Source organism: Pollicipes pollicipes, unplaced genomic scaffold (assembly GCF_011947565.3).
Source record: "Pollicipes pollicipes isolate AB1234 unplaced genomic scaffold, Ppol_2.1 Scaffold_6138;HRSCAF=7277_pilon_pilon_pilon, whole genome shotgun sequence".
Taxonomy (NCBI): Eukaryota; Metazoa; Arthropoda; class Thecostraca; order Pollicipedomorpha; family Pollicipedidae; genus Pollicipes; species Pollicipes pollicipes.
This window is the reverse complement of record NW_023596818.1, coordinates 15,375,743-15,389,076: the sequence shown is the minus strand read 5'-3', so window position 1 is coordinate 15,389,076 and position 13,334 is coordinate 15,375,743. Positions and strand designations below refer to the sequence as shown.

The window sequence follows — 13,334 nt, the reverse complement described above, 5'->3', positions numbered from 1 at the left end:
ATCTGATGCTTCCTTCAGTATCCTCAAATGTGAAATATTCCCTTTAAAACCTCATGGACTTCGGTGACGTCTCGCTCCTCGGCTAACCGCTCTATTCGGTCCCATCCCAGAGCCTGGAGTGTCGGACCGATCCTGTCCGATGCCGCGTACCTCTCACGACCCTGGCGTCTAGAGCTGTAGCTTTCTGGATACTGTACAGTTGGCTTTTGGCGGCACCTTCCCACACCGAAAGACAATACAGAATGCAGGGGAATGCGTGGGTTTCGATCAAAAGTTTCATTTTGTCTTAGGTGAAATGGTGCTGCAGGCGTAACAGTGATATCAAAATTGCATTGCACGTTTTGACTATATGACTGATGTGTGAGTTCCAGGATAGAACGGGGTCGATGACGGCACCGAGCAGTCGGATCAAGCGAGAGGGTGACTCATAAGGGCATTGGCGATGTTGAAGTGAAAGTTGTTCGCCCTTTTCATATTTTGCATGCTTTCAGTAAGAATGAAGTCAGTTTTTTGGGTGTTCATTTTGAGAGAACTAGAACAGAACCAGCTCTCTACGGTCGCCAAAATATGCTCAGTTTGAGTCTAGAGAGCAGTGAAATTTTGGTCATCTGCCTTCGCCCGGTCCAGCAACCGGATGTGGTCAGCGTACATAATGACTCGACATTTGGACGAGCAGTACGTCAAGTCGTTTATCAGAAGACTCAACAGGATCGGTCCGGCTATCGATCCTTGCAACACGCCACGTGTGGCGTGCAGGGGCTGCGCTATCACTTCTGATAACCTGACTCCATCTTGTGGGGTAGCTCTTGAACCACGAGGGCTCGATTCCACACTATCTCAGCCTGTTAAGGAGGACGCCGCGGTCGACGCTGTTGAAGGCTTAGCTCAGATCAACTGCTGTGACCCATGACATGTCACCATTGTGTAAGTTGTGCGATACCCAGTCGACAGTGTCGAGCACCGTGTCTCTCGCGGAATGGCAACGGTGGTAGGCAGACTGTTGTTCGAGCAGGTTCCGAGATAATTGGTTACAGACTACCTTTTTCAGTGATTTTTGACAAGTGGCAAAGCAAGGAAATGGGTTCAAAATTAGACGGAATGTTCTCATCACCAGATTTGACAATGGGCACAACAGTAGCCGCCCTCCACGACTCTGGGAACACACATGTCACGATGGATGTGTTAACGAGTCGCAGCACATGTGGTGCGAGAACAGCCAAACAGTGTTTCACCACGCTCAGAGGGACGCCGTCGATGCTGGCCGCACCCGATGCGTTCACAGCTCTGTTGGTGCGGCCCAGCTCCGACGGTGGGATCGGACGCGGCTTAAGCGCGGCCGCTACGACGATTGGAGACCGCTGGACTGTCCCGCCGCCACGTCACCCCCCAGCTCGGCCGCGATGTTGGAGCCGACTGGTGCGAAGAAGCTATTGAAGGAGTCCGATCTGTTGCAAAGATCGGCAGCATCTTGGAGGGGGGGGGGAGGGGCGGAGGGGGCGGAGCGGACGCTGCAGCAGCTGGCGTCATGTAGATGCACTTGAGCTGCTTCCAGAAGTCGTGTCTGCCGGACCCAGTGAGCTGCTGTTCGAGGAAGTCACGGCGCGCTCCGGTCAGCGGACTCTTGACAGAGTTTTACAAGCGGCAATAGTCGGTAAATAAAAGTATACCAACAGTTATAAGTGAGCTTTTGATCACATCTGATACTTTCAAATGTAGAACTTTCCTTTTAAACACCAAGGGCATCAATGATATCTGGAAAACCCGACCTTTACAAATACTTCATGTCTGCTCATAACGCCGTGCAAAATCTTATGTGTCTTACGTGTCTTATCTAAATTTTATGTAATCTTAATCTTATGTGCGGCTGTTTAAGGTTTAACGACACAGCTCACTCTGATAAAACCGCGCTGACCAGTGTCAGTGATTCCCGTCTCTAAAATCAAAGATTCGGCAAGAGTTATGTGACGATGATTCTGAGAATCAGTGACCTTCAGAATCGGAATCATGTCACCCCTACCGAATCTCTTGATTCTAGGGACAGAAATCTCTGGCACTGATCAGCGTATGATTTCGCAGTGTACTGAGGGCTTTCCTCGGCGATCGTGAATCGTGCAAGCGAATAGAAAAACATCACCCCCCAAACTAGCTTGTGAACGAGGCAAGACGGTACTCACGAAACCATCCTGGGCAATAATGGCTCATTTGTCAGTGTAAACTGAATAAAACACATTTAATGAAATGCAGCATACATCCGAGGAAAGGAAACATGAGGCACAAAAACGTCGCCTGGTTTGAAAAAGCTTGCATAAATTAAAACATGGCACGGCCCTGTCCCTGGAATTGTCTCGAAATGTAGCCGAAGCACCGTCCATCGGCGAGAGCACAGAGCCTCGGTTAGGGCCTTCCATGCTACCATACCAGGTTATGGAGGAACTGCACCCAAAAGATACTCCGCACAGCTAATTCAAGCCACAAGGAAGCTGATCGGGCCGCTGGAGCCGCGGCCCAGGCAGTCCGGTCCTGACAGGTGCTCCAACACACTGTCGACTCCGATCCTGTCAGCAATCAACCCCCCCCCCCCCCCCCCAGACACGCAGCTAGGCGCCGCCCTCCCCAGACACGCAGCTAGGCGACACGGCGGGGGTGGGGTGGGAGCTGCAGATACGACCCCGTGCAGACACCGACTCGAGGTGGGTTCAGCATGGGTTTCTGACGAGACGAAAATCTAGCTGTGGGTGTCATGCCCCATATTCGACGCGAATTCCCCTAATTTCGAATAAAACCGTTTGCTTTTCTGTATTTTAGACCGTCGTGGGATGGGTCATGATCCTGTTGGCCGTTGGCCCTATTAGATCTGTCCTCGCAATGAGAGCAAGAAACCAGCTTAGATAGCAAACTTTGGCGGGATCCACCCCACAACTTAATACCAGCCCCCCCCCCCTTCCCCGCCCCTCTGCCGACGGGCGTGGCGGAGCCGACGGCTGCCGCGGTGGACGGCGATTCGCCGCCGGCCGGTCACGTGACTTCAGCTCCGGGGCGGTGGCCGGCGGAGGCGGCGGCGGCGGCGCCCAGTCACTGGGACCGGGCGGGGACCGTGGGGGCCGGCAGCTGGAGACACGGCGCGAGGCACCGGGCGGCGACATGCGGGAGATCGTGCATCTGCAGGCGGGCCAATGTGGCAACCAGATCGGTTCTAAGGTAAGGGGGTTGGTGTACATCCGACATGTACTGTGTTAAAAGTCACGAGTGTAACCATGGGGGGGGGGGCTTAGGGGGAAGGTCCCCCTGATTGGCTCAAGATGGCATATTATCCACTTCTATTTTGCACGGCCAATGCACGTGTTCACGTTTTTCCACTCGTCGCACGATTTACAGGTCAGGCCGCGCCCCGCCCCCCGATTCTGCTTTGACCACCAATCCTGATTTGACCCATCCCCAGTGTCGGAGCTCTGGTTACACCCATGTAATCTATGACTGACCAACGTGAAATCATCGGTGATGCATCCTCTTGAATGTTGTTTCTGCAGTTGAGCCAACGTATAGGAAAGTTGGCGCATCGATCGCTAAAACTATTCGGAAAGGAAAATATAGACCTGTGGTTATGTGTCGACTCGTATCTGATGAAGACATTGTACCGCCATTGTCTGAGCCGGATACATGGTGAGCCCGGCAATACCAGCAACACCTTGCTGTGGACTCAATCTGGGGCTGTCTTATTTCTCCTGCGTTCTCGCGACCCTTCTACAGAGAAGCGTTGACAAGTGGCTACGATGCGCACTCGACCCCCGACCCCGCCTCCACGGCAAAGTTGGCCCGTTCCCCGCCATTGTCTGTGTGGGTGCGTGTGTCGCGCCGCTGCCCGCCGCTGCCCGCGCCAGCCGGGCAGCGCCCGATCGCCGCGGCGACGGGTCGCAGCACCGTTATTGCCCAGCTGTGCGCCGCATTCGTCCGATTGTTCGCACGCCTTTAGCATGCGACGCGCCGCGGGCGCTGTGGGAACCCGGGGCGCTCGGTGCCGGCTCTCCGCGGTTCGCGGTCCGCGGCCGCCGCGATGTGTGATAAGCTTCGGTGGTAGGGTGGACGGTAGCCGGCAGGGACAAGGCCAGCGTCATGCGACGCACCTCCTTAAGCCTGGATTTTTCATTTTTCACTGTGGAGGCGCTTGACGGGAAGTTATAAATCGGCGTGATGCGTACTCACTGCATCCTCCTCCCCCCTCCCCGCCACCCTTATTAAAACCCTGACTGCGCCCCTTGCTTACCGGTTAAGGTTATTTCTGCACCTGACAGTTTTTAATGGGTTAAAACCGGTTGGCAGGCAGAACTGGCGCGAAGACTGAGCTGTCGAGACCGGAAAGCAACTAGCTTGCACATGGGCTCCACCAGGCAGCGGTCAGCTGGATTCTAGTTAATATAATCGCATATCGCACAGACGGCCTGGGTTGCTTCGATGGCAGCCACAGACCGAGCCTGTGCCAACGTGAGCTAACCGGAACAGTTTAGGCTCAGCAGCCTAGGCTGGGCCGGCCGGGTTTTCAGCGATAGGTAGTATCATACCTTAAAGGCTGCTGGATGATGATTTCAGATATTTGCTTGGAAGCTTCCTAGTCAGGTGGTATCCTGAGACATTGGGATATCACCAGTACTGTTTGCTTCTCGATTCCATTAACATGAGACGCGTGCAAGTTACAAATTGCGAAAGAAAGTGGAGAACGCGGGTTGAAACAGACTTTTGACCTTGATGTCACAATATCGTCTTGATCTTGAGGTCACAACACATGGTCACAACGGCGTAAGATGCTGAGGAAGAAGACAGCAAATAATTGTATTTGGAAAATGCGGTGGCTCAGTTTCCTTAGCCGGTTACGGGCTCCCTGGCTCTACCTTGGACATGGATCGGCCGGTTTGGGGACGTTTTTAAATTGTATGCCAGAGCTCTGTCAATAGAGAAGGCGTGCAGTCAATTGCATGGTGCACGTTGATGCATGTGCAAATGACCCAGGGAGACCCACGCCGCCTGGTCCATAGTTTCAGTATCCATAACTGCCCATATTTAACAAACAACCACCAAGGGGTAAATGACGCTTCGTGGAGATCCGGTCAAATAATCTTAGGCCCAAACTTATAGGTGTAAAGGGGCATGGGGCGCTGGGCCATGAAATCTGCGCTGGCATGCAGCCCAGTTTATTGCCAACAAAATTCGTTCCCAAAATATACCCCGAATTCTAAATCCGTGCATTTTTCCCGGTAGAACGGTTCGATTCGGTCATAAATCAACCGATATATTACCGTTGCCTCTCGGACATTTCCTTCTTTTGTATGCCTGCCGAGAAAGGGAGAAACCTAATGCATGAAGTCTGAACGTGTGGTACGACCTCCGCTAACGCTTTTCGGTCCGCAGACAATTTAGACAACACCTGCTCCCCAAGTGTCGGACTCTGCCGGACGGGTGTGTGCTGTGTGTTGTTTGACCTGTCTGGGAGGTGAGCAGCAACCATTTCCTGCCGTCGCGGGAAAAGAGTTAAAACGAACCCGGTATTTTCCCACACATTTCTTAACATCCGGCACATTGTTCTGACTGGCACTTGGAGTCTCCGTGTGGCAAGGCCTTTGCCGATTCCAATTATTTTCCTAGCCTTGGGCAGAAATACATAATATGAGTGAATCCCGTTGTCCCTAACCACAACAAGAGGCGACTGATAAGTGTTCAAATCCATCGGAGTGCTCTAACGCGTCAGTCACATTCAAGAGAAATGCTGACACATTTTTTGTGTGGGTTTCGAAAATGGCAAAGTTCACTCGCCGTCGTGTTGATATCACCCACATGACGATAATGCACCTGTCTTCACCTCTCGCGTACTACGCCACAAAAGCACGATACTCTTGCTGGTATTGTTTTCCTCCATGCTTTCACACGGCTTGCCACAGGTATTTGAATTAAGCTCGGTGATGCTGATTGGATAAGATTTGCGTATTTGTGTGATTTTAGCCACGTTTGCCAACGGCAACACAGTGACTTCTGACGTCATGATCCCGCACCTCAGTGATAGCACGTATCCTAAGTGGAGTCAGGCAGCCTGATTCAACAACAAAGTCTTGCTTCTCGTGAGGAATAGCCATATGGGTTAGGTACCTACCTGCTGTAGCATTTATAGCACTGCTTTTTATGATGCTGTCGGACTGCTATTGTTTTGTTTTTTTGTCTTTACATTGATTGAAAAGGATCCCGACAACTGGCAATCAGTGATATGACAGACGACTACAAGGCTCAGCAGAAAAAAATCCGACTTGTACGGCAATTTGCATTGAAATGACTAACGATTGGCGTAGCACAACTGTTAAGGACGTGCGTTCCCTGTTGCTGAAGACCGCGTAAAGCCGCGGACCGTGGGTGTGTGAGCGAGGAACCACCTGTGGCTTGCGTTAACGTCGGACGCACATGGTAGCACTCCATAGCAGTCAGCACACTGACACTACAGTGTAGATTTTGGCACCATGCGACGTCACAGCGCTTGCCAAAGCCGTTGGTTGGTAAGGAGTGACCGGCGGCTGTCATGCTGCAGCGCTTGCACGCTGTAATGCAAGGAGCGCGCTGGAGAGATGCATCGTCGTTACCCAGCCTTGCCTCTTCCCAATATCCTCCGTGTTCCTGTCTCTTCCCTAATATCCCCCGCACCCCTGCCTCTTGCCAGCACGCTCAGTGCGTCTCGTCACATGCAGCCCCGCACTGCAGTGACGAGGGTACAGCCCCGCACTGCAGTGGCCAGGGTATAGCTCAGCGCACGGGGCGCAGTACCACGTGGGCGGCGTCCAGGGCGTGGTCGGCAGCGGTGGCGCCACGCCACGCGGGCACGCGGGCACGCGGGCCAGCCCGGGATCGATCGTCGTCTGCAGCCCCGGAGACAGACCCATCGGGGGGGGGGGGGGGAGGGGCCCTCGCCGGTCCAGACGGGACGTATCGACCGGGGACCGGGGAGGGAATGTCCGGCAACGGGTGTCCGGTCCGGCCCACGTGACGCATGACCTCACGCCTGCCCCTCCCCTCGCCTCTTGTGTCGCCGGGCGTTGCATGGTGCGATAGCGTCTGTGAGCGGAAGTCTGAAGCCGTCTTTATCTCGTTGACCCGGACCACTGTCGCAGTCCCCCCCTCCCCCCCCCCCCCCGAGGTCCCCAGTCGTGGCTGATGCCTGAGTCATCCGGCGCTGGGCAGCTGTTTCCGCTCTTGAGCTCAATGAGATCACGAGTTACTGCATGCCATCGCAAGAAGGAGCGCAAGGGCGCGGTGGTTGGCGAGGGGAGCATAAGGGCCACGAGAGGGTGGACGGTCCGTCCACCCCAACATCAGCATTGGTTCTATTTGTCCTTGCACCGTTGGATGGTTAAACAATTCTAATTCAAGGAGCATTCTTGCCTGGTTTTCTACAATTTTTATAGGTTTTCGCGCCACAACGGCAATCTTGCGCACACCCCGCAGAGGGGTCACAGAGGTCGCAGAGTTGAAGGCTTAGGCTCGGCGGTTGGGTCCCTAGGCACATGTGACTCTGCCTTACAGTTATCCATCCTCCTTCATTCCGAGACCTGAAATGGTCATTAGTGGCCGGAAGAACTCTAATCCACAAAACTAAGCAGGTTCGAAACCACCTCTCGTGCCGTGTCCAAAACTTACGCTCGGTGCGTTCAACTGGTTGCAGGCAAACTACTGTCCTTTTATGATCATACTGACGTACTCCAGACACGAATAATTATATTACCATATTTTCTTGATCTTCAGCACTCTATGATCATTGATGTGGCGCTATTTGTGTGACTTTTCTATCACTTTTTGCATGTGGCCTTCAAATGGCCTGCGCCAAGTAGTCTGCACAAGTTCGCGTGCATCTAGCTCGAAAACAAGAGTGTTTTAATCCTTAAAAGGCATGGATGAGAATTCCATTGAAATCTTCAAAATGCCTATCTCAGTTTGAAACCGCACACAAATGTAGAACACTCGCTTTAAGAGAGTGTCCCACATGTGTATAGTGTATTGACTGACAGCCATTTTGAAGACCATTCGGTGCAGTTTAAAGCCTGCCCCCGCCCAGAACAAAACCTCTTGAGGTTCTGAGTTATACGCCCACGAAGATTTGCAGACTTTTTCGTGCAGACCATTTGAAAATTATTCAAGGATGCATGACGCCATGGAAACGTCGTTTACTTTCCGCTGGTAATCGACTAACTTCAAAAAAGCGCAACAGCCGAACATGTGAATGCAAGTAAACAAATCAAACTCACAGAAAAATATGCGACATCTCGGGTGATTGAAATGTTGCCAGTGAGTGCTCAGGTGGTATTTTCGGTCGGCTAGTTTGGCAGCACCTCAACGTCACGCAAGCATTCAATGATGCAATCAAACAATTGCGAATTGAGTAGCATATTTACTAAATCCACTGCTGTCCGTTGATGCGGCGATTCGTGTTGCCGTATTTCAGGCACGAAGATGTCAATGGTCGCATTTTCCTTGGCCTTGAACACAGCATGGCCATTGAGGGGCGGAATTTGTCGGGCGCCTCTATGATGTCGTGCATCTCTGAGTGTTTTCAAAATAGACGGCGCGAAATGGTCTGCACAAGGTTGCGTGCGTCTAGCTCAAAAACGAGTGGATTTGAAGCCTTGGTAAGGGCATAACCTTTAAACGGTGGGAAGTGATCTTGAAAACAACCATCTCGTTTTAAAACTCCATACAAATATAAAACAGTCCGTTCGGCATTAAAATTATGCCATATATTGAAACAGCCTATGGACGAATTAGACGTGCTGTACTCTTCGGAATGATGACTCAAGTCTTTGACTTCCATATCCTCTTTCCTAAGTCCTGACTGTACATGCGGAATGCGGACGTAGGCTCTGATTACGCGGTGTTGACCACCGCATTACCGAACTTTTGTCGTCTATAGTCCATGACGCTTTCGTGACCCCCCGCTTACAAAAGACGTTGTATCCACGGACTCATCTGTTCCTCCAGCTGTGCACTTCGAATGCCCCACCTGTTGACATCTCAGTTCCGCTGCCCTGTCAGAAATGTGTCTTATTTTCCCAAGGCGTCGCAGTACAATAAGAATATGCCCGACATCTGTTACCCTTGGTTGTCACCACATGAGGTCTGTATGACCCCCGTTCACCGCTACACCACCGTGACCGCCTATGGGAACCTCCGCCTGGCAGTTCTGGGAGATCATCTCTGACGAGCACGGCATCGACCCGACGGGAACGTACCATGGCGACTCGGACCTGCAGCTCGAGCGCATCAACGTCTACTACAACGAGGCCAGCGGCGGCAAGTACGTGCCGCGCGCCGTGCTGATCGATCTGGAGCCGGGCACCATCGACTCCGTGAGGTCCGGTCCCTTCGGGCAGCTCTTCAGACCCGACAACTTCGTCTTCGGTAAGCTGCTGCTTGGGGGGAGGGGGTGCTGGGGGAGGGGAGGGGAAGAGACGGGAGTGTAATGGGAGGTGAAAGGGCAGGGCAGGGCAGGGCAGGGCAGGGCAGGGCAGGGCAGGGCAGGGCAGGACAGGACAGGACAGGACAGGACAGGACAGGACAGGGCAGGACAGGACAGGACAGGACAGGACAGGACAGGACAGGACAGGACAGGACTGGACAGGGAAGGGCAGGGAGGGGGGTGAAGCGAAGTGAAGCGAAGTGACGTGAAGTGAAGTGAAGTGAAGTGAAGTGAAGCGAAATGAAGTGAAGTGAAGTGAAGTGAGGCGAGGCGAGGCGAGGCGAGGCGAGGCGAGGCGAGGCGAGGCGAGGCGAGGCGAGGCGAGGCGAAGCGAGGTGAGGTGAGGTGAGGTGAGGCGAGGCGAGGCGAGATGGGGTGGGGGGTGAGGTGAGGTGAGGTGAGGTGAGGTGAGGTGAGGTGAGGTGAGGTGAGGTGAGACGAGACGAGACGAGACGAGACGAGGCGAGGCGAGGAGAGGTTTGCTGCAACAGCTCGGTCCTTTGAGTCTTTGTTGTTTGTAATGTTTCACTTGAGTTGGGGAGCCCACTACATATGTCTATGCTGCACGTGTCTGGTGAAGTTGGAGGGTTCGGTGTGAATGTTTCTGGTTCACCGAGCAAGGGTCAGTAATTGACGATGTTAATAGACCATTTCGTCTCAGTGTTGGTGACATGGGCCCCATGACTGCTCAAGTGATATGGAAAGCGTTACTCTATGCTCACCTAATTTCCTCTTTTTCCTCAGGCCAGTCCGGGGCGGGCAACAACTGGGCCAAGGGCCACTACACGGAGGGCGCCGAGTTGGTGGACAGCGTCCTCGATGTCGTTCGCAAGGAGTCGGAGGGCTGCGACTGCTTGCAGGGCTTCCAGCTAACTCACTCGCTGGGCGGCGGCACCGGCTCCGGCATGGGCACGCTCCTCATCTCCAAAATCCGCGAAGAATACCCGGATCGGATCATGAACACGTACTCTGTTGTACCATCGCCCAAAGTGTCCGACACCGTCGTGGAGCCGTACAACGCCACTCTCTCCGTCCACCAGCTGGTGGAGAACACCGACGAGACGTTCTGCATCGATAATGAAGCGCTGTATGACATCTGCTTCCGTACGCTAAAGCTCGCCAATCCCACCTACGGCGACCTGAACCACCTGGTCTCCCTCTGTATGTCCGGCGTGACCACCTGCCTTCGCTTCCCTGGTCAGTTGAACGCCGACCTCAGGAAGCTAGCCGTCAACATGGTGCCCTTCCCCCGTCTGCACTTCTTCATGCCCGGCTTCGCGCCTCTGACGTCCCGCGGAAGCCAGCAGTACCGGGCTCTCACTGTGCCTGAGCTCACCCAGCAGATGTTCGACGCCAAGAACATGATGGCCGCCTGCGACCCGCGCCACGGACGATACCTCACCGTGGCCGCCATCTTCAGAGGACGCATGTCCATGAAGGAAGTGGACGAACAGATGACCAACATTCAGGACAAAAACAGTAGCTACTTCGTGGAGTGGATCCCCAACAACGTCAAAGTGGCGGTATGTGATATTCCACCCCGTGGTCTGAAGATGTCTGCCACCTTTATCGGAAACAGCACCGCCATCCAGGAGCTGTTCAAGCGTATTTCGGAGCAGTTCACTGCCATGTTCCGGCGCAAGGCCTTCCTCCACTGGTACACAGGCGAGGGCATGGACGAGATGGAGTTCACAGAGGCAGAAAGTAATATGAACGACCTTGTCTCCGAGTACCAACAATACCAGGAGGCCACTGCCGATGACGAGGGGGAGTTTGATGAAGAGGAAGCTGAAGAGGAGGAAGCTTAAACTGTTCGCCCGCTTGCGTTCGGTCTTTTCTTGTCTCCATGGCGCTTACTGCTCCAAGCGCGACGTTCTCAGTTTGGCTAAGCAGTCACGTGGCGCAGACTGTTTTGCGTTGCTTGTTCAACTTTCATATTATCCCACATGACTGAACTGCCGGATCAGATCTCCTAGGTCCAGAGCTCGACCCGACGTGATGTGCTGTGCGTTTGGCCGTGCGGGAGTGGCGTTTATAAGTGATGTTGGATCTATCCAAGTCGCTCTGTGCCATCACCGCTCGAGTCGTGTCATCGCCCTGGACCATGTCAGATTAGCCCCGCCAGCTCGGACGCGACGTGATGCAGCGGCTCGGCCGTCCTCGACGTGATTCATTTAGACCACGTCAGCGCTTTCTGAGTTTGCCATTGTGGCACTAACTACCCATTGGTTTCTAAGGACGTAATGACAGCGTACAGTTGCACTGGTTGCTATTGTTTTGGGGCGTGCAGGCTGCATTCTCGCACGGTTTTGTAAAGCGCATAATGCTGCTGGAAATGAATACAGATTATTGGTTTGGATGGCTTGATTACGTGCCACAAAGTAATAATGGATAGATACCGAAGCACTCTTAAGCGCGAAGCCGTGGAGTGGAATTACACTGGTTTCGATGCAGTCCAGAGTTTATAATAACTGGAGCTTTGCGTTCAAGCCCGATGCACGCCTTTGGACTCCTTTGGACCAGGACAGCGGGGCGCGATGCGCCCTGTGACATTCGTCTTGCGATGTGCTTTGTGTAATCCAGCATTTTCGTTCTTTCCATTGCGGCTTAAACACCCACAACCACATACCGATGTTGCCAAACTACTCGCACCCGCGTTTTTCGGCAATGACTGTAACGAACAAGCTAATGTGGATTGCATTTTTACAGCCAACTTTTCAAATCACGTTCCACTTTTCACAGCTATATTCGATAACATTAACCAAAAATCGAGTGTACTTTTCTTTGCCACGTAATGACAGCTACGGAGCGCGTATACCATTCCCTGGTAGACTCCGCATTCCCGAAATTGGTCCCGCTTTCAATGGATCTTTGGATCAATGGAATGGATGGTAGGGCCTGGACTGGGAAACATTGGCAGGTGAAAACTAACTTAGGGCGTGTCGTCCTTTTTGTTGGGACCAGTATCCACCCAAGATATTTGTGTCATTCGAAATGCTTTGTCACAAGTCCGAAGTCGTAACTAACTGCAAATTCACTGATGGCGTCGCCTGGAAATGCCAGGCCTAGGCAGACTCCTGCCAACCGATATCCAAGCAACGCTGATTTAAATTAGCACTCGAATTTTAGCAGAGCTCCTGCTAGGCCCCTGACCTCCCTTTTTACTCTGAAAGTCTGAAACTCCGCCACGAAGGCCAGTCAATAGAGACGCCATCTACACGTTTTACACACGTGAAGACAATGGATGGCTCTCTCATGGCTTTCTCATGTGGTGAGTAATCGATGATTACTCAGCACACATTGACTGCGAAGAGCAGCATTACAATTTTCGTGGTGTTACCCTATTACGAGACAGATATTATGCATGTTTGCTGATCATATAAACGTTGACACCAAGGGTAAATAAACCCTATAAAAGCAGGGCCTGGTTGCCCTTGGGCAAAGGCAACCAAGCCTGCACCATGTAACGCAAGCAAGCGAGCAGAGTGAAGGTGACACTGACTAACCAACCTCCAGACGATGACCACTGATTTGTCGACATGTATCTTGACAGCTGCCGCCGGCATCTGTCCCTGGAAATACTAGCCCAGCTTCGGATTAGCTCCGGCCGGACTCAGCCAGGCCAAATCGATGGTGTCCACCGCATGCCGCTTGAAAGGTTGATGTCCCGTTTCCAGGTATTGTGTGCCGGCACGCTTTAAAGGTGCAGGGGTCGTTTGGGGAATGGATCGGCCCCCGTGACGTCAGACGAAGTGCCGGGCGGCAGGTCGATCACCGCAGCAGACCAGGTCAAGCTGAGGGCGACTCATGCGGCAGACCAGGCTAAGCAGGGGTGACTCATGCGGCAGACCAGGTT

General features: G+C 53.1%; 1 protein-coding gene across 1 annotated transcript; it reads left to right on the top strand.

Annotated features, from left to right (window-relative positions):
* The first annotated feature begins 3,089 nt into the window (after nt 1-3,089).
* Nucleotides 3,090-11,837, top strand: LOC119105668 (tubulin beta-4B chain). The gene is made up of 3 exons (XM_037229133.1): nt 3,090-3,198; nt 9,201-9,420; nt 10,223-11,837. The coding sequence occupies exons 1-3, from the start codon at nt 3,142-3,144 to the stop codon at nt 11,284-11,286; spliced, it is 1,341 nt and encodes a 446-aa protein (XP_037085028.1). The 5' UTR covers nt 3,090-3,141; the 3' UTR covers nt 11,287-11,837.
* Nucleotides 11,838-13,334: the final 1,497 nt, after the last annotated feature.